Source organism: Poecilia reticulata, linkage group LG9, assembly GCF_000633615.1.
Source record: "Poecilia reticulata strain Guanapo linkage group LG9, Guppy_female_1.0+MT, whole genome shotgun sequence".
NCBI lineage: Eukaryota > Metazoa > Chordata > Actinopteri > Cyprinodontiformes > Poeciliidae > Poecilia > Poecilia reticulata.
Window position 1 is genome coordinate 29,695,830 of NC_024339.1, and position 26,735 is coordinate 29,722,564.

At 42.0% G+C, this 26,735-nt stretch overlaps 1 protein-coding gene across 1 annotated transcript in view; it reads left to right on the forward strand.

Moving 5' to 3' along the window:
- Positions 1-26,735, forward strand: part of lmx1bb (LIM homeobox transcription factor 1, beta b) — a 71,064-nt gene that overhangs the window by 7,283 nt on the left and 37,046 nt on the right. The window contains exon 2 of the mRNA XM_008419277.2: positions 285-471. Coding sequence (XP_008417499.1) covers positions 285-471 — 187 coding nt within the window. The remainder of the gene's footprint in view (positions 1-284; positions 472-26,735) is intronic.

The window sequence follows — 26,735 nt, forward strand, 5'->3', positions numbered from 1 at the left end:
AAAAAAAAAAAAAAAAAAGAAAAAAGGAGGGAGGTTTGTGCAAGCAGATGGAGGGAATGATGGCGAGTTTAGTCCTTATTCTATTTTAGTGCGCATGATTTTTAAGGCGGTAATTATCCCAGGCCTAATGGAATACAACAACAATAATAATAATAATAATAATAATAATAATAATAATAAAATGTTTATCACATGTATATTGTTTTATTAATCTGAACGCGTCGTGCTTCCCGTGTGATCAGGCGCTGCAGACCTTGACTCAGGCCTTCTCTCTGTTCCTCCAGGCTCCGAGTGTCACCACAGATCCGTGTGTGAGGGCTGCCAGCGGCCCATCTCCGACCGCTTCCTGATGAGGGTCAACGACTCCTCATGGCACGAAGAGTGTTTGCAGTGCACCGTGTGTCAACAGCCCCTCACCACCAGCTGTTACTTCAGAGAAAGGAAACTTTACTGCAAACACGACTACCAACAGTAAGCACAATGTCCGAGGAGGTGGAAGATTTTTCTTTTCTTTTCTTTTGTTTTGTTCTTCTCTCTTTTTTTTCAATTTTTCCTCCGCTTTCTTTTTTCTTTTTTTTATATATATATAGATTTCTTTGCGTTGTTGAGTGGGTGTGCAGTGATTCTACAGAAAATGGCTTTTGGCTGGACTGAAGGCCCCTCAGCGGGTCTCACGCATCTGAGGGCAGTTGATAATAAAGTTACAAGAATATCATCAATATTATTATTATCGTTGTAAGTAAAACAGCAACGTCTTAAATCCACGTGATATGTCTTGATTCAATTTAGGCATGGAGCAGTTGTGCATGTCGATTAACCGTCCCAGTAACCCACGGTGTTTCCATAGTCGCCTCTGCACCATATGCGGCGTTTAAAATTGCGGCTGGATCCCGCTCGAGTCCGAAAATCCGGAGGCGTAAAAAGTCGGTTTTTATTCCGCTCCCTGACGCTTGTTTTCGGGTTGAATGATGTGGCGTTTCCCCGTCAACCTCAGAGCCCCTTTTTAAATAATACCAAAGATGGAAAACACTCTCCGTATGTTTCTGCGAGCCCACAGCGCTCTTAGATTTATTTCTCCATCAGTCCATATTAGGTTCGCTCTGTAAATCATTTAGCGCTGATATGCCTTTAATATTAAAATTTCTTTCCCTTATTTGATTATGGCGACCTAATGCCATATCCTATTACTTTTAGTTGTTATATATTCTGCTTGTTATTTTCTGTTTACGCCGTTATTTGTAAACATGTAATACATTTTTATTTGATCACACATTTATATATTTGTTATTTACACATAAATCATTTTATTGTATGTATTTTAATGGAGCTGAGGAATATTCCGTGCGAATATTCGAGTTCCGCCGAAGAGAAACGTGCCTGTTTAAGAACACCTGTACCGATTTAGATTCGCGCAATTTGCGCATGTGCGAATAATGCACACATGTACGCAAATAAAAAAGTTTTAAAAGCATGGAATTGTTTTTAATGCAAAAATTACACATTAATAATAATAATAATAATAATAATAATAATAATATAAAACTATTATTAATTATTATTATTATTATTATTATTATTATTATTACTACACACATGCAAAAATGTTTATTACTATTAGTACTATTTCAAAATATTAGTTTAAATTAAAGTCAGCACGATGATTATTGTAAGATGTATTAATATCTATTAAAAAAAAACAACACAACAAAAACTCAGTGCTACCTTCTAATTTAAACCTATTCCAGGAAGAGGTAATAATGTAAACTAAATTGGTATTTCCTGAAAATAATAATAATAAAAAAAAATACAAATATACATATATATTTTAACATTCCTCATAAGGCTGATGGAATTAGCGGCTTGATTAAATTATCTGACAGACTTAAAGAAATGCAGTGGCCATAAGTGCAGCAGGGCCGCTCCCCGGCCTGTGCAGACCCCGGGGTGCCCCAGTGTTTCTCATTGCATGAGCGCTTTTCATGCTTGTCACCAAATTTCCAGCTTTTTGTGTCCGGCCCTTTTGAGCAATTCTCCTTCCATTACCGGGACATTATGGCTCTCTGCTAGACACCTTGCAAAGCGACAAAGAGTTACATCTATTGCCATGCGTGGCATTCACCCCGCTCTGGGACGGCGGTGTAGTCGGCCGGTAACAATGGAAAAAAAAAAAAAAAAAAAATTCAGAGCAGTAACCCGGGGATACCAGAGTCACGGCGTCACGGCCTAGAGGTGGCTGGAAGCTGAGACAGAAGGATCTCTCTCTTTCTCTCCCATACTTGTTGCGGCGTTCTGTTCCCATTTGAAGTTTGGTCATTTGCAAAAAAAACAAAAACTGACAGAAATACAAATGCTAGAATTGCTTCTAAATATTCATCTTTCTATAAATTTTTTTGACTCTTATGCTCTTTAGAAATCACATTTGGAATAAAAGTGTCTGTCTGTATCCCTAACTATTATTTCCCGGTTTGCTGCTTTGAATGCTGTGAGCAAGCTCAGCCAAGCACACCATCCGGCTCTCCCGCATGCTATAATATTCATTGCATCTTCAAGATCTTCTCCCTTTTTTTTTGTTCTTCCAACCCCTCCCAGACATAAAAACAGCTGCCAGGTCGCTCTCTCACACCAGCACAGGTATATCATCTTTTTTTTTTTTTTCCCATGTTTATTTCATTTTCGCTGATGCGATACTTAAAGATGTAATTGGCACCTTTTTGACTTTTATGACAGCCATTTAAGATGCATTTGTCAGCCCACAAACTGCTTTGGGCTGTGAAGAGAGCTCCAACCCCTTACAGAGGACTTTGTGCCTAATTACATTCCTACAGCAACTGATTCATGCCCCGTAATCAGCGCTCACTAGCTATAATAAATCAAGGCATTGGCAAGTGGGCCCCCTTCTTTCTTTTTTTTTATTTTGCACCTTTTTAACAGGTTTAAGTGCAGAAGAGGGGAAAACAATTGTGTTCTACGTTATTCAGCATAAAACAAACCCAAGCTTAAAAATATCTCGCTCCCTATCTCGCTACAATATTGTAACAAGATTGGTTTGCATTACTCCCTTTTCTCCCTTTTTTTTCTTGTTGCCCTTGATTTTGTTTTTTTATCTAGAAAAAACAAAACAAAATGTAATTTCCGTGCGAGAGCAGGATCCGACACGTCCGAAACGTGCAGAAGTACAGCCGCTCAGTTAAAATGCGCGTCAGAATATCTGCGCGGAGAATCGTGGAGCAGAATCTTGTGGGAAAATGCGAGGCCGAGCATGAAAGGCTAGTAGCTGAGGCTGTCAGCCGGTTGACAGCCGTAGCCGTAGAGGAGGAACAAGCTCGAACGAGACGAGCGGTATGTAAAAGGCAGAGTGGAATTACACCATTCCGGGAGAGTTTGTTGTGCCCTGGTGTTTGGGAGGTCAATTATACATCATTAGAAAGAGGGAGATCTTCCACCCCTCACATACACACACACACAAATACACCCCACAGGGATTTTTCTTTTTTTCGTCTAACCAAGCAGATGCTTTGAAGGGAGGCACGTAATAAGGGCCTTTCACTCGACCCGAGTGTTGGACAACACCCCTCTCTAATGGACTGCCTTGTTAGAAAGTGCCACAGGCTCTACCTGCAAAACATAACATTTAGCAACTATATTTTACACTATATTGTTTTGTTCTTCTTATTATTTCTTACTCAATTTTTCCATAAGTACTATCAGTTTGACTGTACTCCAGTGGGAGCACATCTTAAATGTTTTTATTTATTGTTCATTCAAAAACGTTCAATAAGCAGATTTTTCTTCAAGCTCCCATGCTGTAAGCAAAAAACAAACAAACAAACAAACAAACAAACAAACAAACAAACAAACAAACAAACACAAAAAATCCAGGTCACGGCAGTGTGAGCAGTAGGAAAACACAGCAGTGATGAAGCCATAAAAAAAAAAAAAAAAAAAAAGCGGCGCTCCCAGAACCTGTCTCACCTCCCGGTGTTTTGTGCAGGATCCCCCCGGTGTGCTGAGAGGTGCTTTTTTTTTTTTTTTCAGAACAGTTTGCAGTGCCCTCCTGTGAAATTGTTGTTTTTTAATTAGCCGTGCTCGGGACACTGCCGCAGAATGTGTGTGTGTGTGTAAAGTGTGTGTCTGTATGTGCAGGATAGATGCTGACGGCTTGGTTTCTGTGTTGGCTCGCCTAATGTGTGTGTGTGTAGTGTGTGTGGTGTTTTACTCACTCCAGGACACTCCTGCGTCGCCCGACGCTGCTAGAGCACTTGTATGCAAGCTAAGAATAAAAAGCAAGAAAAAAAAAAAAAAACACAGTCGGCGTTGTGGTTGTAAACTCAGCTGAGGAGTTTTACGCTTAATTAAAGATGCTCCTCAACCTGCCGAGTGTGGAGCTTCCTTTCCAGGAAGATCTTCTCACGTTTAGCTCTGCCTTTTGTCTTTTCCCTCCTTCTTCTACCTTTAAATCTCCCTTTTAAAAGAAAAAGAAACACGATAAAGAGGTGTTTTTACCCTCCTGTTCTTGGGCAAATAAATCAAGACCTCTGCAGAGATATAAATCTCACATTGGAAACACAAAGGCAGATGATATTGCTTCGGCTTGCTTTTTATAGTGGCTCGGCGAGGAGCGGGCTGAAGCTGGCCCCGTTCTCCAGTAAGGAAGTATTGGGTTTTATGTCAACACGGCTCGGCCTGTCCCAGCAGCGCACTAGGATGCATCATCTGTCATCTCACGGCTTGCTAACCATGCCCCCCCCCACACCCTCCTCCCTCCCGACACATTAAGAGCCATTAAAGACCTGTTGGGGTGTGTATATATTTGCATCGCTGCAACATCAGCTTGGGTTCCCAATTTTTTTTTCTCTCTCTCTCTCTCCTCCATCTGCTTTCCAAAAGCGGAATTTTTAAGGCAATATTCATTCTTTCTCTAAGCGCCTTGCAAAAAGTATTCACACCCATTGAACTTGCTGTCGCTTTGTCATGGACTTCAGTGTTTGGTTTTCTTCAGAAGTGCCTAATTAGTAAATAGAGTTCAGCTGTGTGTGGTATAGACTATGCTGTGAAGGCATCTGAGGTTTGTTAGGGACCATCGGTGGGCAAACAGCATCATGACGAACACGGCAGACAGGCCGAGGAGAAAGCTGTGGAGAAGCTTTAAAGCAGGTTAGCTTACGAAACAATATTACAAGTTTTAGTTTTAGTCATTTTGTCAGTTTTCTGACAAAGGACTTTTCTGTCCACCACCCACTAATAATATGGGATTAGGGGAGGGCGATATGGATTTTGTGATTTTTATCGTGATATTTTGTGGTCCGATAAAGATTGAAAAACTATTTGTTTCTTATTTTTTTATGTAACTGTATGGCTGTGACTGCTTGGAATGGCACCATAAACACAAATATCATTTTTGAAAACATTTCCATTTGATTTAGGCTTCTTCAAGACGCCACTTAAAAATACGATTCACATCACTAAAATGCACAAATTAACAATTTACGGAAACCTATTAATACTTTCGTGGAACAAAAAGTGGTGAAAACAGCAAAAGTAACATTACCGACCTTGTTTGTTTTTTATTATCATTTTAACATCAAAAACAGAAATTAATCATGACAATGACAAATCAGCATTCTTAGCGTGACAAGAAATTTTTGATTTTGAGTTTGACTTTATTGAACGTAGTGTGATGAAAGAATAAGCAAAGTTATATACAAACAAAATCAGTTTAAAACAAAAGCAATCAAAACAACAAGAAGAGCAGCAGTAAAGTATATTTACACGTTGGAATGAGTGGGTAGAAGTATGAAGTTATTTTCACGATAAATGATAAACAAAGCAGCCAAGAGACACTGGACTACTGTAAAGATCCGCAGCTCTTCCTTACACCACAAATAACCCTGAACGAACCGCTGTGTTGAAGTATAACAAGGTGTTAGCAGCATTATGCTTGGGGGTTAATCCCTCAGCAGGGACAGGAAAAACTAGCCTGAGATTAAGAGAACATGGATGAAGCCGAACAAAGGCCAGTTCTTGACATTGGAGTGAACGGTCAACTTCCATCGCAATGCAGAACTTGCAGCCAGAGCTTCAACGTAGCACGGTTCGGATCAAAGGATATGCATGTGCCAGAATGGTCTAGTCAAAGTTCTGAACTAATTCTGAAGGCGACTCTGCGGAAAGATTCTTGAACGATCCCATGCAGTGCGAATGAGTTGGAGCTCTTTTAAGAAACGGAGAAAAACGGGCTGATTGCCCGAACGTCTCTTAGCCGTAATTGTTTCGGAAAGGCAGTTTTTACGAGCACAACCAGGCACCACTTAATGTTGGTCCATCACTTTAAAATTGCTATCGAATATATCGTAACATCAGGTTGTAATGTGACAAAATGTGGAAAAAGTTAATCTATGAACTCTTCTTCAGCAAGGTGCAACACTCAAAGCCTCGTCGCATTTGAGCGAAACGCTTCAGCAGCTGCTTTTATTGAACGGAAACGGTCTGCCACGTTTCTGGATCCAGTGGTATTTTTGATGCCACAAATGGATCATAAAATAAGACACCGAGGTGATTCGATTAAGACGTCTTTTTTGTGCACAGACACAGTTCTCCTACTGTGTGTTTCAGTGGTAACGACTGGGTACTAGGGTGCGCATGCCAAGACGTCGCAGGGGGAGCGAAGAGAGAGCGGTTTGAAACTGTGAGCGCCTCTCAGGACACCACGGGAAGCCACGGTAATGCCCACCACCACTTTAGAAGGCCAGGCCGGTGGCTAGGGATGTGGAAAGAGGTTCTCTGTGGCTTTGTGTGGTGGCGGGGGGAGCTGTTGTGCAGCGGAGGAGAAGGATCTGCCCGGTGTGCTCACATTACACTGCATGATAGCGGAGGGCTGCAGAGGAACTCAAGCATGCAATTTGTTGGTAGCCACAATTTAACCTCATCTCCTAAAGCCGGCTGTTAGGCAGCCAGTGGGACACGTCAGTCAACCGGGAACGCTGATCAGCAACGGCAGAGAGAGACGGAGAGAGGGAGAGAACGAGACGGAGGGAGAAAGAAAAGCCCTCGGCTCGGCAAAGCAGTGATTTTTTTTATTTTTTATTTTTATTACTGGCTCCGAAATCCTAAGGCCTTCAGGTTTATTTTCCCAGCATGACGGCTCTTCATAACAAAAAAACAGGGCAACCGCAAGTCATTAAATGCAATTTACAAATTAGATTTTTTTGGCCAAATCTGTGAAATCCTATAATAGTCTTTTTTCAAAGCAAACCAGTTGAGGGATAATACTCATACTCAGCAAATGTTTTTTTTTTTTTTTTTTTTTTTTTTTTCAGTTTAAATTACACTCAAATTCGGGCGCGTTGCTTTTGCCGCCGTGAAATTATTCAATCAGAGCGTCGCTTCTTCGGCTGGCTAATTTATTCCCGCACGTTTGCAGTTTTGTTCCTGGCGATATTTCTGATCTGTTTGTCTCGCCTGCGCCGTCTGGAATGAGCCCCCACTTGTTTCTTTCGGTGCAGCCCGATCGAACGCGCATGAGAAATTGAGAAGGGGCCTCTGCTGCTGGCTCGTGGTGCGGCTCCTGGCCCCAACTGTGTATATGTGATCCCCCCTCTGGAATGTTTTTCCAACACGTAGGCTTTTCACAGATACACAAGAGGGGACTGGCACGGCGGTGGCAAGTGCTGCGTTCAGACTGTTGTGTGCCCAAGGCTTACTCTCGCACTCACGCCACACATTCTAGCTGTGCATGCGAATGGGCAGAGCAGAGTGTTTGTCTACACTCAGCCCAGGTTTTAGTGAGGGTGTGGGCACGCTCCCGTATGCATGCACACTCGCTTCCTCTCCTTTCTTTGTCTCAAAATTCAGCTCTTTTCCACCGCCTCGCATTGGAAGCAGGAAGACGCGTCTCATCCTCGTCGCTGCGTGTCAGATTTAGCTGCTGGCTTGCTGCAGTTTTTTTTTTTCTTTTTGCACAAATACGTCATTTCTTTCTTTCTCTCTTTGAAAAAACAACAACAGGGAAAAAAATCCTTTAATCTTCATCAAATCAGATTAGCCTCCAAATGCTGGTATTCCTGCCCAAAGTGACTGACAGAGATTTGCACTTTTATCATTAAGTGTGACAGTAAGCCGGTCAGAAGCTTTGTCTTGAATAGAGGGCTCTGACGGAAACGGGGGCTCCTAATCCTTTTATTTATGTCAGACCCAGAAAGAGGGAAAGAATGGGGCCCAGGGTGGGTTGGGGCCGCAGAATGTCGCGGCCCTTAGTCGCCTCTAGACCTGGCCTCCACAGCCAAGTGAGCATGAGAGCCGTCCTATGTGGTCCGAAGCCCTCCAACGGCAACAGTCGCTCATGTTTTCCTAGCACCTACAACGTGGGGTGTTTAAATGTTAAACCATCTCAGGGTGCAGACAGTCTCTTCTCATATTTGGGGGGAACTGCTCACACAGGGTCATTCCACGGTGTGTGTACCTGTTCACAGTCAACCAGCTACGGGTGTTGCAGCAATAAGGGGCTCGGTCTAGGATGAGATTAATAAAATTTGCCGCTTCCCTGGTCGAGGTCCAACGAGAGGCCTTTGTCTGCGGCTCACCACCGGGTTGTGGGGCTTCGGCCCCTTTTGTGCGTGTACCCCTCCTGGTAATCCAGCTCCAGCGGGAGTCCCCTGGGGCACTTTATTTACTCATTCAACTGTTTGGAAGTCTGTTAGACTGCAGATCGGATGCAGTGAGACCAATGTGATTACTTTAACCCGCACTTGCAGATTCCCGGCCCGGCATCTCTGCTCACCATGAGCCGGTGGGGGTCAGCGGGCGACCGGTGCAGGGTGCGGAAGGGGGCTGCTCTGTCTGTCCCGGGTCTGAAATCTTCTCTGTTTAGACGGGGTTTTTTATTTATTAAGTGAGTGACCTTATTACTCACCTTTATGCATAAGAATGAAATGGATAACTTTTCAAAGTATCACTATTTAGCAGGTTTTTTTTTCTAAAAGTAAAATATATTAGCTGATATTAAAACAGAAACACAGCAAGCATTTCTGTTGCTACAAAAGCAGTATAACATATTTATTATGACAGATTAAATAATGTTATTTCATCTATTGTATTAATAAGTGCTGGTTAATATGGCATTGCCACTTTTCCCAGGTTCTCAGTAAGGAAGCTAGCTATTGGCTGTCCTAAAAGTCCCCAAAAGTTGGTAAATGACATCTTCACCTAATTTACTTAATTTGCAAAGTGCATGTAATTGTAATAGCACCTCTAGCAGAGACGACTGATGCTGTGGGAGATATAAAAAGTTAATAAGGAATATCCTAGATATGTTCCGAAGTGCAAATTCAATTCTTTGTCAATTATTTTTCAGTTTTGTGTCTGGCTTCTCTTCTAACTTATTAGTTTGCTTAAGAGGCTATGGCACAACATATTTATTTTGATATTTTCTTGTATACACTCTGCGTTAGTGATCTAAATCGATCTTGTCCAAGCACAATTCCTTTGCAGTGTGTTTACAATGGAAGGAGGGCGGTCATATCATGATGCTACAATAGCAATCACAGGCTAGGTGATCTGTGATTGCTTTGGGATGACTCTAAAAGTTTGCAGTAGCATCAGAAAAAGATGCTAGAAGGGTCTGAATACTTATTATTCAGACGGGAAAGTAATGCTTGTTGCTTTCCCTTTTAACTTAAACAGAGATTCCTTCAGTTTCCACAGAAACTTAACTACGGAAAATGTTTTCAGCAGACGGATCTGTGTTGAGTAAGGGAATAGTGCAGTAGCCTTCTTTCAGCCAGCTGACTAGCAGTGGGCAGCAGCCATTGGAGGAGGGGCAGAACTACACGACTCTGTCAAGCTCTCTGCCACTTTTTCTGCCATATCGTTCTTACAGTTTAACATTTCTTTTTAAACACTATGGACAATATTTGAAACTATAATCTTGTAATACCTCCAACCGCCCAGTGCCTTCTTAACTAAATATATAATACTTCCACTGATGTCCTTTCATGTCAAAGTGAAGTGTTTGACGTTGCACTGACAGAATCTGGTGGCTTCCCTAATTTCTTTCACTTGCTACATCATAATTCAGCACCAAAGCAAATGTGGTGTCAACATCTATGTTTTATTGCAAACAATGAAGTGGATCTGGTTATCCATCCATCAACATAAACCCAGAGCTATGTATTTGGGGCTAACCCCCATGTTAAACCACTGCAGGCTGTCAGGCTCTCTGAATTTACTCACCACCCCTTCCCCTTAGCGCGTCCTGGGAATATGTTTGGGATCAGCTGCCAGGAGCGGCATCAGTGCAGCGGGAGCTCCCCTAAAACTCGCTGTTTAGAACCAGCTGCTGATTGGCGATGGCTGCCTTGGCAAGGGAAAAAAAAAAAAAAAACTTACGAAAACAGTGCAGATTGGATTTCTGCGCGCCTGACTCCCTCCTGTCCTCTCTGACCGGCCCCCCCACGGCAAGCCAGCGTGATTTGTGCATGAGGTCCCGTGACCCATGGAAGCTTCAAAAAGCAGTGAGGGGAAATATTTGGATGATCCTGATGGGGGAGTGGAGACGTGGGAGGGAGCGTAGGGAGGGCGGCAGAGACGACGGGGGCTTTGGTTGAGAGCCGGGGTCCGTGCTGCGTAAGGCGAGGCAGATGTGGAGGATCTGCAGTGCAGCAGCGATGACAGGGAGGTGTGTGCCGAGATGACAGTCCTCTCTGGACTCCCAGCCCTCCCATCCAGGCACCACCACCCTCGATGCCCCCCGGGAAACAGACGTCCCCCGTCAGAGGGGGTGAAAGATTTGCAGCAATGGCAATAGAGGAGGTGTTTATTTTATTTTATTTTTTACATCAGGTACGATACCGAACGTCTGTATACCCCACCCCTCTGCAGCTCCCCCTCTCCTCTTCTCTTTACCTTTCCTCTGCAGGCTGGATATTAATATTTCCCAGAAAGCTGCAGCAATACGTCTTCTTGGGAATTTCCACGTCTCCCGAACGCTGCAAAATGATCTGGTGTCTATGAAGAGGATGGATAAGGGGATAAAAACGTAGATGTTTTTTTTCCCTCTGTCTATATGTAATTTCATAGAGCTGTCTGAATAGAAAAATCTATACTTTTGCCTTGATAAGAAAAATGGGTTGCTGCAGGTGAAGGCCAAGCCTTTTCCTCTATTTATCAAAGTCCTCCCCCCCCCCAACCCTCCAGCCTAAAGCACGGCGTCACTGAAAATCCCTTTTGAACTAAAAACGTCAATAATAAGCTGATGTTTGATGCAAACTGAAGCTTAGCTGGTAAAAGGAGAAAATGTGGCACGAGGTAACTTCAATCAGTCTTGTTGCTGCTGCCTCCTTCTCTGTGTGGGTGGGGTTAACTGAGCCTCCTGTACCCCCCACCTTCTGGGGGGAGAATGTCAGCTCGAAGACTGGCCCCAAAGGCGTAACCTCACTGGCGGCGGTGGGGGGGGGCCTGAGGCTGTCCCAGCCTCAGGCCGGAGTTGCGCTCTGACACTGGAGCTCTATCGCGGCGTTGGGATCCCAGCTGGAAGAACATCTCTGGCTCTACGCAGAGCCGTCTCTCAGCATGCAGCCGGGCTCACCGCTGGCCTCTGAGCCTCCAGCATTCATCACTCCACTGAGCACCGGTTCAGACGGCGTCATTTACACACTCTATGGTTCTTCAAGGTGCCGCGTCCGAGCCGTGGGTGTAACAAGATCTCATGGCTTGGGATCTCGCGATATTGAAACGCGACAATATTTTTTGTCCATCTAATGCGAATTTTGGGTTTGTTCACCTCTCCACCTCGTCTTACCCACATTTTGTACCAACGCATTTCCATTTAGTCCCTTCTTTCTTCCATTTGGTATCTATAAACAAAGAATCCCTATTTACTAAAGAAATTGTGTATCATTTTGGTTTTTTATTGTAATTAAGTATTTTCATAAACTTTGAAAATATATGATTACGCACATGTAATCATATATTTTCATATAAATACATATTATTAACTCCCTGACTGTTATGTTGTTGCCCTGTTGTGTTTATGCAGTCGGCTAACGAGGACTTATTGTCAGACTGGCTGGCAACACTTTGTTACAAAAGCATCAAGGACCTCCAGCTTCAGAGCTTGTTGTTAAATTAAATAACTATTTCAGAGTTTCTGATTAATCTGGGCTGCATGTGTCCTTCAAAGTCTAAAAACTATGAATGCCAAAGTGTCTTGACTAGACAATGTGGGCTGAGATGTTTTACCCTGATTAGATTCGTTAGCACAGTTTGTGATCCGTGAAATCTTTAGTTTTATAGGAATTTTGACTTGTACCAAAAAACATCGCTAAAATCTGAGCTTGTTTTTATAAACCCAATGTCACGTGTCATCTCATCCTGTGAGCTGGATGTGTCTGTATTTCCCCTTGTTCGAACAAATATTGAATAACAGTATTTCGGGAGGTTTTGTCATCTATAGAGTGTCGTGGAAAAGTGTTTGCTCTCAAACAGATTTCTTCTGTTTTTGCCAGACCCAAACCAAACAAATTAAAAACATTTCACATGATGATTGCATTTATCAAGATAAAAAAAAAAAGCTAGCCAAAGCAATGTATTTATTTGTGGAAAATGTAATTTCTGTTTGTTATGTCATTCATAGCCACATTTTTGGAAAGGCGAGTTCAGTTTTAAAACTCAGACGTGCGTCTACGATCTGGAAATCTTTTACATATCACTAATCTTACAAAGAATAATTTGGTGAATTTATCTCAAAAAGCATCCCATCATGGCCTGACAAATAATTATAGCAAGAGATGAGAAACAAAGTTCTTGACATCTATCAGTCTGGCCAGGGCTATGAAGGCATTTCTAAAGTTGTGAGTCTCTGGCGAACCATATTGAGAGTCATTATCCACCTATGGCGAACCTTCAGTCTTTACTTGTCATTTGAGGTTGGGGTTCATAGTTCAACAATAAAGACGGGTTAAACAATGATTGCTCAACGGGGCAGTTCCAACATAAAAATTTGACCCAAACAAAACCAAATGTCCATTTCACAATTGCCAAGAAATATCTTGATGACCCCTTAAGACATTTGAGAAAATATTCTATTGAGTGACAAGGAAAAATAGATTTTGTGGAATCTGGCGTATAACAAGCACAGCATTTTCAGAAAAGCAACATCATACAGGTAGTCAGACACGGGGGTGGCAGTATGGTGGTTTGGCTTTACTGCATCAGAACCAGGATGACTTCACATAACCGCAAATTCAACTCTAGCAGAAAATCCTCAACAAGTCCTGAACTTAAATCATTTTGCACACATGTTGGTGGGCTACAGCTTCTCCAGGCTGATGTAACAGAATGATTATCTTTTTTTACCAAATATCTGATGACATTTGTTGCCATTGACAAGTGGCAAAACAAGGTTTCGAGGACAATTAACTTTCTTATATAGGCCAGGTTAGTTTGTATAGCTTTTGTTGTACTATAAATGAAATCATCATTCGCAAATTCCTTCATACACTCTGATTATCTTTATCTGATTGTTCGTTGGTGATCCGAAACTTTTAAGCATGAGAAGAAATGTGAAAGCAGAAGACTCGTGTTATTTTTCTTGTGAAAATACAGTCAACTGTTTGGTTGTTGTTGGCCTCGGTATTCCCTCTCCGTGTATTTCTTTCTGTTTTCCATATGATAGCACTGGCGTATGTTTATGTGTAGCTGGATGGGTTGCGTACGCCTGTTCTCATGTTGACCGTGGCTCCGTCACTCAGCCAGGCATCGGACATGCTCCTGGCAGCCACTCTCTCTGTGGACTCTAAAGGCACAGAAGTGGTGCGTGCCACCCAAACCACCGGCCGCCTCCGTCGCTTTCCTCCTCCCCCTTTTCTCTATCATCAGCCAAGCAGCCCTCTCCCGGTTCTCCCTGCTCTCCTTTTCCTGGGCCCCAGAAGCCGGGCTGTGGCCTATGGATGAGTGCTACATCCTGGCTGTCAGCACAGGGGTTAGCTGGGGATTGGCCTGTGGTGGAAGTGCAGTATCAGGCTCTGTCTGTCAGCTCCTCGTTCCACTTCCTACCCGCCCCTCAGAGCGGGCTGCAGTCGGTGACACAAACACACGCTGAGCTGCAACTGAGTCAGATCTTTGACTTGAGGGGGGGGCGGGAGGGGAATGAAAGGATAACCCGTTAGAATAGGCATATTCATGGCCCTGCCAATGAAAAGGGTCTGTTTAAGTGTTGTGCTTTTAAACAGACTGCGAAAGACTTGACAGACGGTTTACTATTTCACCCCGTATTTCATTTCAGGTGCTTTGAACTGCTGCGTTACGACTTCCGAGAAGCAGTCGCTCACCCCGAGTGTGGATTTGCATACAGTTCTAGATCCTTAGCAGCCGCTGGCTGCTAAGAATGCTGTTTTGTTTTGTTTTTTTCGTTATTAAAAAAAAGACAACCTTCCATTTATTAGATTGATAAATGTTTACAAATGCCACATGTGGTGATCTGCAAATGTTGCTGGTTGTGGAGCTCCTGCCAAGATTCTGATCTCTGTTCCCTTTGACGTTGGAGCCGTACCTTTCGCTACGTCCGTGAAATCTCGTCCGCCAAAACACAGGTACATAAATGCTCACGCACACATGCGAGCGCACATCTGCACGGCACATGGCTCCAGACAGGCCCTACATATGTCGGAGGATTTGCGACTATAATCAGATTAATTGGTCCATCTCTCCTTGGAAACATCACATACACACACGAAGGCCTCTGGTAGCTTTCAGCTGGATGCCGCTTACACAAACCAGAAGCCAGGCGAAGCGGGGCCGAGGTTGGAGGGGTCACGGCACGCTCTCTGGCTTCGGCGTCTCTTCGTGTTCAGAAACGTATTACAGCACTTACTGGCTCACTCTGCCCAGCAGTGACAGAACCTTTTATCTGCTTGCTCTCGCTGGTTCCTATTTATTCAAGCTGTTAAATGTGACAAAAAAAGACATCTTTTCTCCAAAGCTAAGGGTGGAGATTAGTGTTGCTTGGCAGAGGACTCTGCCTTTTTTTTCTTCTTCTTCTCGTTCTTCTTTCAGAAATGGTGGCAGAACACACTTAGCCTCTGTGGCAACTATTATAAATACATTAACCATAATCCTTATTAACATTCTCCAAGCTTCATGCAGGTTCAGTGCCTCAGTATGCCGAGTGTTTTTCTTGTTGCCCACAAGTATGTCCATGTAAGGGACTATCTACACACACGCTGTCATTCATGATTTTTATTACAGCCCTTGGTCTCACCACAATTTCTAAGTAATGTTCTCTTGCTCTTGTTTTCAGTCTTTGCAATATCTTGAGCTTGAGAGCGTTCCAGTAATTATTACCTTGTCTTGTGGGCAAATGAGGGTCATCGTTTAGTGGCAGACAACACAGGCGCGTAAACGTTGCCAAACCAACAAAAGGGAACATTTGTCTTGAGTAGCTCGCAAGTGCTCTGTAGACATATAGGCTATAAAATGACAAAAAAAAAAAATCAGTCTTGAGAAAGTAAATAATTAATAAATCTCTTAAACTGTAATTAATGTCCAACGTAGCTTCAAGATCCCATAAAATGTACTCGGTTCAATTTACTTACGTGGCATCATTTTATACCAGATGTCATCTTGAAAAGCTTTGCAAGACAAACAGGTTCAATTTATATCAGATTATATTCATATCAAATTTAGACCAAATTCAAATTAGAGCACTCTAATTAAGAAGTCAGATTAAGAAGCAACTAGAGGCAGTAAAAGTCAATCTGCTGATGTAATACGGCAGAATCTGATCAGCATCTCTGTTTTCAGTTCAGTTCAATTCAAAGACACTTTTTGTCTCAAGGTGAAATTTGTGGTTGTTGTAACTTATATTATACAATTCTCTTCAAAGAGTTGTTGTAGATGCTGATGACTGTGGGCACGGAGCTTCTCCTGTAGCAGACTGTGTTACAGCAATCTGGAGAAGGCTCTGACTGAGGAAACTGTTGTATAGCATTCTCATACAGAGGATGTTCAAGGTTGTCTGTTATTTTCTGGATTTTAAGAAAAACCTTTGTTTTTATCATCATTTCCAGCGGTTCTGTAGTTTCCAGAACAGAACCAACTGTCAGGTTATTTAGTCTTTTTAAGTTGTTAGCTCTGATGTTGCCATCCCAACACATGATGGTAGAAGAAATTACAGCAGATATTACAGCTGATCTGCAGCATCTTGTTGGACCTAAGCTTCCTCAACAAGTGAAGTCTGATCTGTTCCTTCTTGCAGACTGATTGATTGCTGAATCTCCAGCCCTGTTTTCCGGGTGAACACTGACATATTTGTTCTGCTTCTCCACCTTCACCTCCTCTCCTGTAATGGGAACTGTATTTGACCTAATCCTGTTTCTCTTGAAATCTACAATCATCTCTTCTGTTCCGTTCACAATCAAGATAAGATCTTTGTTTTATGTATTATCTGCAAAAATATGAATTGAGGAAGTTCAAGATTTCCAATCTCCCAATCCTAAACATGTAGCTCTCATACAGCTTTGTGCATGTAAACAATTACATTTGGGTCATACTGCTGAACCAGTCCTGGATCAAACATGGACCAATCCAGCCACAACATAACACAGCAGGGCGATGGGTTTGATGAATGTTAGTGAGTAAAGGTGACAAATGTCTGAAGTTAAGTCTACTGGGTGAAATGAACATGTTCTCCATGTTAATGCGTGTTCTCCATGCATTAACAAGGAGAACATGTTCATTTCACCCAGAAATGCCTCACTAGGCGACCATGCTTACAATAGCACCCCCCTGTGCTAGCTCATAGCAGATAAGATTTATATTGAAAAACAATTACATTTGGCTATGTACTGTGTTGGTGAAAGGCTATTTTTTTGTCTCTGGTGTGAACTAATATCATTAATACGACCCAATGACATTAATACCGTCTTATTTCATGACATTTCTAATTTCAGTGTGTGAAAGAGGTTTGGTAAAGTTTTTTTTGACACAGTAGTTTGTTTCCTAATCCAACAACAACAAAAAAACAAAAAAACACAATTTTGCATCCAGTGTTGGGTTGAAACTGCTAAATTTCTCTTTGAAGAGCATAAACCCAGCATCTGTGTTGAAAAAAATACCTGAGCTTTTTTTCTCTTTTTTTTCAAACTTTTTTTTATGTTGAAACTGCAGGGCCATAGAATACCAAGTATTATTAAGGACACAGATTAAAGATATTGCATATTAACATGCATTTACATGTAAATATTGCAAACTGCAGCAAACGCTAAACTCACATTTGCATTACATTAGCATTTACTTGTAGAAGCAAAACCTGTAAGCACAACAGAGCACTGCGGTGTTTACTCAAAATAATAATTTATATAAAGCGCTATCAAGAAGAGTTACACGGCTTTTTTTTTTTTTTTTTAAAACAGGCGATGTTTGAAGTTGAGAGGGGACGATAAAGCACAAGAAATATCCGTAAGACTCACCAAATAAAAGGAACACTATGTGACTGTTTTAAGACCTGGAAGGATCTGAGATAGATTTTATAAGTTGAATAAGAACACTGGAAAATGGCTCGAAACAGGTCTATTTAAGTTTGACGGACAAAAAGCAAAGGTCATTTTAGCGTTTTGAGCCGTTAACTGTTAAATATAGTTTTGTTTTTTTAAGTGTTGAAAACTATTTTATGTCAGCATATTTAGAAAACAACTTGTTAAAGGTAATCACAGAGTCCATATTACAGAGTTGTGTGAGTTTCGTTGACTCAAAGCCTGGAAGCCTATCTCAGGGAAGGGGGGCTGGAGAAATATGATATTCAGACACACATACACCGACTTCCACCTAAAACTAATGGCTGATGAGAAGGTCTGTAAGAATTTTCATGCACATCATATATCTTATCCAGCATCAAGTATCAGCAGCATGAGGTTTAACAAATCATAAACGCAAACGTTTTGTCTGGTTAGTCTTCAACTTAACCTTCTCATCATTATTTGTTACTGTCTGAAAGTTCTGTCCGCCTGCCCCGCTTTATGTGGGAAACCCCACTCCGCTGGCGCTCCAGACGAGTAAAAGAGCCCATAAAACCCCTTTTTTTTTCAAATACGGCTTTACCCAGCTCTGCTTTTTTCACACATTTTGCTGCTAATAAGCTCTGACACACCCTAAACAACCAGCCTCTCAAAGACTACATCCAGTGTGGAGCAGTGGTTTGGTGTCCAGGGGGAAGCCTGCGGTTCTGGAGCCAGAGACGGAGTCGTGCCCTGCCGTCCCACAGAGATGACAGGAAGATAAGAAAGAGAGGTGGCCTCTCGGCGCAAAAACATCCCACCAGGAACTAACCCAACCGAGGGCAAGAGATTGAGGACTTTCAGGGACCGCAGTCAAAAAGTTATGCTTAGTGTAAGAAAATCCAGAGAGGCAAAAGAAATATCTTCATTCATCAGATTTACAAATCCTTCATCGGACGTGTCTGATTGTCCTCTATTGGCCTTCAGAGTACGCTATGAAATGTTTTTTTTTCTTTTTCTTTTTTTTAAGTCAGAATAGCCATATCGAATTTAGGCTTCCACAACATGCCTCTGTATGTCATAACAGCGGCTGTGCAATACAACTTCTTCCAACCAGCATCCACAGAACGAGACGGGGGGAAGAAAAATCTAAGTGCAAGCGACAGACTCTTGGCAGACACGAGCTCGCACGGTTACGACTTTGGACAACCACTTCTAGTTGTTGCAGTGTTTAAGAACGTGGAGGAAAAAGGTTGCTTCTCCAAGACGATGCGTAATGAGGGAACGGTAGGGAGGAGATTTCTGGGATCAGTGGCATTAAAAGAGATTTACACCCGGAGCCCTTAAAGAGTTTTCTTTTGCTAAACCGTTCTTCTTTTCCAGTTATATTTTAAGGAAGTAATAAAGTGTGCTGACAAGCATCCGAGAAGGCTTTGAAACGTCCTTCTGCCCAGGCTTTGTGTGATTGTCATCTCTGCACAGGTCAGCCTCTTTCTGTCTGGAAATTGGGTTCAGCTTTGTGTGTTGCTTCATATCATAGAAATGTTTGGTAACTAACCCTAATACATCAAGCATTGTGCTCCCCCTCAGGGTAAATCAGTTCAGCATTTATCTCTTTGTGTGAGAGGTGCTTTCCCTGCGCGGTTTAGGCCAACAGACTGTTTTTCTTGAAGGTTATGTTCTTTTGAAGCCGCCTGCATGGTCCAGGACGAGGCCCTGCACAGTGTTAAGATGTCATATTCCCACTGTGCTGACCAACATGCTCTGTGGGCCTCGATGTACCCATAACATTTAATGGGACTTTGGCAAATGCTAATGGAAATTCTTACTTTGCTTGGTAATCAAATTTAATTCCTACTTCTATAGTTGCTCTTTTCTTTTTTTTTTAATTTACTATAATTATTCCTTGATATGCTTAAGTATGAACTCATGGTTGAGAGAACAGCGTGGAGGGGAAAAAAACATGCATTATCTGTTAATTATTAAGATTAAGGGTTGGATAAATAAACCAGAACAAAAGGGAACATTTGTCTTGAGTAAAGCTTGGTTTCCCACATTCTGCTACCCTAGAGCGAGGAGGTTTGAAGTCTTTTGTAGAGTGTCCCTCATGGGTGTAATGTTGTGGCCTATAGGTTGACAAGATACCGAAGGGGGAGGAGGAGTTGGGGGATGGAGGTCATGCCGTGGCACATAAGTGTCTCAGTGTGGGATGAGGAAACATCTCAGCCTTGCACAGGTTCAAGAAGAAACAGCCTGCTTTTGATTAGTCACCCTGATCTGCAGTGATAAACAATTCCTGCGGTCTCCTGCTCAGAGAGAGGTCGGTGCCAACGGCTCGGTGCTCATGGGTGGTTTGTGTGTTTGCATGTATGCCCAGACATGTAAAGCTTCTGAGCGTGAATGCGAGCTTTCGCGCTGAGAGCAATTTCCAAAAATAAAACCTTTGGTCTTCCACAACAGTTTGGGTGTGACGACATACCCAGCTGACGAGACAATACGCTGTATATTTTACATTTACTTGTGTGTGTGTGCACAAACTTGATGAATGAGGCTAATTCAAATTTTTAGATATCCCAAACTGTGTTTCAGACAATGTTAAATCAGTGCTGCATGATTTGTTACAGGTGCGATGAGTCCTGAATGCTGAGAAAACCTTAAAAAAAAACATTTTATGTTTTTCAGAAATTGATCTTAAATTGTCGTAGAAAGAATGTTTTTGTCTTGTGACATTCTTATTAATTTTGTCACAGTCAGCTTCAGCCATTCTAAATAAGTTAGATTTTGAACAAAAGGTGCAAACTGCAGCTTAGCCCAATTAAAAATATGGGAAATGTCCCTTTAGTTTAGTGCTGAAAAGAAGCCCTGAATAGCTGCCAGGTTCAGAGTTGTTAGCAGCTCATGTTTAACCAGTCATTCTCGCAGCATATGCAAATTATTCATTTTTTTTGTCTGTGGTTCTTTTTTTGATCCAGACATGAAAGCAGTCCTGATGCCTTGAAAACTGTGTATGCCCCCTTTATTTAATGCCAGTAGGTAGCTCTGATGCAGAAGCCAATTTTAATAATGTTAGCTGCCAGCGGTTAGCTGATCACGACAACATTGAAAAGCTTACAAATCGTTCGTATCTCGCCTTCCAACTGTTGCTGGTTCCTTTTTTTTGATTGGAGTTTTTGTAATCTGTTGTAGTTGGACGGTCTAATGGGTACCAGATTATAAGGCGCACCTTCAATGAATGGCCTATTTTAAAACTTTTTTCATATATAAGGCACACCGCATTATAAGGCGCATAGAATAGTTTTTTATTATATGCTGGACATCAACAAATCAAGAACTTCTTTCTGTTTTGCTTCAAAGAAAAATTGCCTAGGTGATTCAACGACCGCAAGACTGACCAAAATTAAGATCTGATAGGAAACTCTGAAGTAGATAAAAACTTCAGGTTGTTGTAGAGGCTAATGGTTAGTCTAGAGGTCTGCAAACTTTACAATCTGAGTCATTTTGAACTCCAGTCCAGCCGAGCTCAGAGGTCTGCAACCTGCAGTTCTGGAGCCACAAGTGGCTCTTTAGACCACTTTTAGTTTGGGTAAAATGATAAACAGCTAACGCTTTTAAATATACCTCTCTCTCTCTCTCTCTCTCTCTCTATATATATATATATATATATATATATATATATTAGCGGTGAGCAATGTTGTCTTATAATCTTATCACAATATTTGGGGCATTTATTGTAATAATGATAAAAGTGACAAAGAAACATCTACAGCTTCTTTTCTGCAGGTTTTCTGTTTTTCATGGAATAATTACACTGAGTTTCTAATAGATTAGATTGTCTATTTTAAAATATGAATTTTTAATAATGTTAAAATTGACATCCCCCCCAAAAAATATCCATCTTTTCCTTGTAAGAGTTTTATGATTTTCTTTATTTTAGGCATTAAAAATAGAAGTACAATGGTGGTTCTTTAAAAATGGCAACACGTTTCCCATCATGTATATTTATCAGAAGCTACAAATTGTCTTTTATCAAAAGATCGTGGAACATTTGTGGCTCTTGACTAGCTTTATGTAGGCGAGTTGACAGTAAACATGGTTTTGGTTGCAAAGGTTGCATAACCCTGTTCTATCTAGTTGCATGATTTAAAAAAAATACATGATTTTTGATAAATAGCTTTAATTGGAAATTTGTGGTAATTTTTTCAAAGAACTATAATTTTGTTTCTATTTTTAGGTTTTGAGTAAGAAAAACTAAACTTTTCCAAAAAGAGGATGGATGCATTATTGTATCCATATGCTATAGGAAGTTCTTATGACATAAAAATAGATCTAAAATGATGTTACTGGTACTTTAATTGCCATTTTAATGTGAAAATTTTATGAAGGGCGTATCAGAAGGAAGTTTTCTCTCCAATGCGACAGTCGCCTTGGACAGATGCCAACTTCCGTTAATGACTTCTCTTTGTTGACATGGTGTCACATAATCACACAGTGAAACTCCTCTTCCTGTCGAAACTGAAAGTGAGTTAATGCCATCCGTTGTGGGATTAATAGCTCTTATTTCAGCCTCATTGTAGTTCAATCCATCTTGGCTGGAGACCATTGGAAAACATTGCTCATCATTTTTGCAGAAGGTGTTAAGAACTATTGAGGAAGGCCCAAAGAGCCACTTGCACCCCTCAGTTGGCCAAATGCCCCTTTTCTAACATATCATTTGTATCTTCTATGTTGGCTGTCACTTGTTTTCATTTTCTGTTAGTTATTCAAAATGCTGCCACAGAACAAACAAAAAAAAGGTGCAGGGTTCTTGCAACCAAATGTTCTTGAACAATTGTTTTTTTTTTCCAACTCCATCTCAAAACTGAACAACAGCTCAAAGACAAGTTAGCTTCCTGTCTAAGTCTCATTCATAGACACAGGACATTAAGCTTCAACAACTCACCTTTATATTCAAAATTCCCTAATAACAGCTAAGATTATGCAACAACCATCCAGTGCTTTGTGAGACTTTAATTGGTCGAGAAACATTGTGGTGTTTTTTTTCCATTGTCAGACATTGTGCAACAAGAGCTCCTTACAACCTTAGACAATAAGTTTTACAAACATAACATTTTATATTCAAACATTTTAGATTTTGAGCAGCCGCTTCAAACTACATTCCAGATTGAGACAACTTAAAAAAAAAAAAGAACTTTACCTTTAGGTTAGCTCTAACGCAAATAGCAACTTTAGCATTGCTAGCAGCAAACAGTTAACCAGCCATGGTATTCTTGTAACATGTTGTTGTATCGTGTCTGTTAACTGTCACCGTTTGCTTTTCATAATGGGAACAAAAACATACGATTACACAAATGATCTGAAACAGGTGGAGGCTTACCCAATGCTGATGTAATCAGAGACTGCTTAAGATGTCACCCAGTTTTGGTTCCTTACTCTGTCATAGGACTGGACTGTCTTATATCAAATGGATGTCAGACATGGATACAGAATGTGAAACCCAAAGCGCAATTTAATCGCATCAGACTAAATCTGCAGCTTCATAGTGCTATTTAGATATAAATGTATTGCAATTTATCATTTATATTTGTTGTTGCAACAATCAGATAAAATATTCCAACGATGTAAAATGATTTCAAGCCAGAAGACGACAATTTCTTGTAGTTTGACTTTGGATTCCGGGTTTAAAATCCCATAGGTGTCGCCCTCAAAAGACTTACATGTAAGTCAATGGATCCATGAGGACACCACTGTCCTCTTGACAGTTACGGGGTTATTAAAAATAAACAAAACAGATGTTAAAAAAAGACCTTTTGTTCCCAAACATACAAATCTATGGTTGATGGAGAGCCTTTATGAGATTGTAGTCATGTCGTCTGTTGTCCTCCTTGCCCTCACTGGTAACTGGCAACTTTATCTGTTGCTCTGTACTTCCGTGCATATGCCTGGCATCGAGCCGCGGGGCAATAAAAATGTCCTTGGGAGGTAAGTGTTTATGGTGAGGATCCACAAAGTTAGCCGGATCAAAGCTTTGTTGAAGGGAAATTAAGCAAAGACACAGGCATGATAAACAAAACAGCCAGTTAGTCATAGAGGAATTTATGGCTGCTAGAACCCAGCTCTGGGGAAGGCAAATGTCTGCTACGTCGTTCTTTACTGCTGCGAAAAAGTCCCAAACAGCAGGCGAGCTGAGTTAAAAGGACAATACAAGCAAAGGCAAGAGTAAACCGCCGAAAATGTCACACCCCAAATAAATAATGGGTTCTTTCTTTTTTCTTTTTTCTTTTTGCCTCTCAACATTGCTGTGTTTTCTACTATTGTCCGAGACGCTGATTGACTGAAAACTCTGTCTGACTTTTTCCATTTGCAGTGAATTTCTCGGTTTGTGGGTGGATGTGCTCAGCAGCCACTCCGTCTTATTTTGCCATCAGACAACAGCATTGTGTGATTCAGCTTGGGACCCGTTCTGGTGCTTGTTGGCAGGACAAGGCAGATTGGGTTGACTGATTTATTTGGATACGTTCAGAAATATCACCCCCCCCGACCCCCCCCCCACTCGTCTTTGAATTCCTCCCTCATGCTTACAGATTTCAATCAAGGCAGATTTATCCATCAAATCAAAGATTGAGTGGCACAATTGTTTTTGTTTTTCATTTTCATATGCTTTCGTTTTAAAACCAGAGACTAATCTCTGAGCTTCCTCCGCATTGCTAGTTGACATGTTCGGTTGACGTTTGCTTCGAGGAGGGCTATGGAGCACCATCAGGGCCATGCAGTTCCCGCCCTGCCCATTCATTTGCTCGCGGCTAGAGAGCTTTAAGTTGGAATTATTGCTGTGGAGATAAGTATGGAGATAAGCCAGTCCTTGCCTGCAAGATGTATGAGGTGTCTGGACATGGCGAGAGGTGCACCTGACCTGGAAATGAATGGTGTGAAGGTGCAAGTGCAGCACATGAGCCTCCTTACTCACCCGGCTCCTGTCGTGTATGCGCAACACCCAAGATTACGGCACAGATATTAGGAGCGGACGATTGTAGTTTTAGGGCATTACAAGATTTTATCGGGTCGTTGAGTGAAAGAAGATTATTTTGTGTGTTGGAGCAGTAAAGATTTGGATGTAATTTTAAAACCAAGTGCAAAAGGCTAAACAAAGCACTCGCTGTTCAACAAGTGTACGAATTGTACGCTTGTGCTTTAATCGTTGGGATCTGGACTTTTAATGACAGGAAGGAAAGAATAAACCAAGTCCAAAAAGCAAGACTTGTTGGTGTACTTTTAAAACCGAGTGCAAAAGGCACAGCAGAGCACTTGCTGTTCACCAAGGGTCCAAACTGTAGGCTGGCACTTCAATCGTTAGGATCTGGACTTTAATGACAACAAGGAACAAATAAACCATGTCAAAGGAAATATGAGCTGCTGTGGCTTTAGAAGAGAAATTGGCATCGTGCTGCCCGAGACCTACTTTGGATTTATTCCTGGAAGTTTTGACGGCCGTATATTAACGGCATTACCACCTCCTGGTGTGGCAGGGCATTGCAGCACTTTTGATTGGAGCGCCACAGATCGCATGGTCAGACATCCAGGGCTAAAGACGGACCTTACCGCTCCTTAAACAAACGTATAATCTTTCTTCAGATACATTTTAACTGATAATTCCTTTGGAATCAGATGTTATTGCAAAGCAGAATTGCAGTGAAGAACAAGCGATTAGGCAGCTGATTTTTGAAGGTGTGTGGGAGAAGCATTCTTGCTGCTTGGTATGTTAATTCGCCGCTCCGGGCTCCGCGCCGTCCCTCGCTCTTTGAAGTTTTCCCTTTCGCCTCGCCTTCCCTCTATCGGGTGAACTTGTGGCCCCCTCAGCATTTTTATTTATTAGACAATTCCTTACATTTAAAAAAATGATAAAGTTGACACATTACAGGCAGTCGCCGCTTGCACGCGTTGAGAGGTGTGCTTTGTTAAACACCCCAGCAAATTTGAGCTTTAAATTTAATGACACTTTACATGCCAGAGTGGCTTGCTCTCTGGACTCCTGCCAAAAGAAGCTAAAGGCTGTGATCTTACGCTGACACCGACAGTGTAGCAGAGTACGAACAGGTTCTCCGACTGGTTTCTACGTTTACCTCCATGACTTTTCTTTCTTTCCTTTTGATTTGCAAATCCTTAAAAGTCAATTGTTCCCATATTTCATCCTTTCTGCCATTATCGCTCCTCTTTTTCCGACTTCCCCGTGCCAAGAATCGTCCTCGGCAAACGTCCAGCAAAGGTCAGCCGCTGCTACGGCTGAATCGAGCCGTGCCGGGTCAGACCGGCACGGCTGAGTCATATGAGTCATATAAGTCATATGAGTCATATGAGTCATATAAGTCATATAAGTCATATAAGTCATATAAGTCATATAAGTCATATAAGAGTCATATAGGTGGTCGGTCAGCTTGTCAGTCAGGAAGGTTGGGGTTTTTTAATCATTTCATCTTTGCTGGGGGGCCCTCCCGAGACCCCTGCAACGTTTAGCAGTCTGCGGCTCAGAAACCCCGGGGCTCGTCTAAGCCTCGGCTGTATCCGAGCTGCCATTATTAGCTCTGCTCTCCAGAGCACGCCGCTCATCTCTCCCAAGAGAGGGCTGCTGAGAAATGAAGCACGCGGGCTGGGCACGGCAGCGGAGGGCCAATAGCCCGACATGGAACAGTAATTACTCCATTGATATTCCTCGCACAATAACACTGTCATCTCTCATTTGCATAACCCCGGCTCTGCTTGCAGCGGCAGACGAATGCATACGATCTCGTCAGGAGGCTGCGAGGGTTTCGCGCGGCTTATAAGGTTTTGAAGGTTCTCTTCCCACCCCACCTGTTTTTAAGGTTTCCAACTAATTGCACGATTTGATTGTGATTTAAGTTTGCAGATTGAAAAAGCGACCCGTTTTCTGTTGCTGTGAGATTAAAATGTATGCAAAAAAAAAAAACAATAGAAATAGGAAGTTGTTGCCTGTCAGTTTTGCAACAGTGTTTGTGCACACATGACTCTGCCTCGGAGAATGAAAGTGTGTTGAGGGGGTGGGTGTCAGCGGATGTCATAGGGCCCTGTCTCAGTCCTTGGTTAATAGCCATTGGTCATAGGCTGTCTCCCCTTTATTTCTTTTGCTCTCCTGCTCTATCCTCCCAGGTCTCCCGCTAGAGCATCGCCCTCAGGCTCCGCATCATTTATTGCTGTCAGGAGTCACAGTAGAGAGGAAGGAGGGAGGAGAGAAGGGAG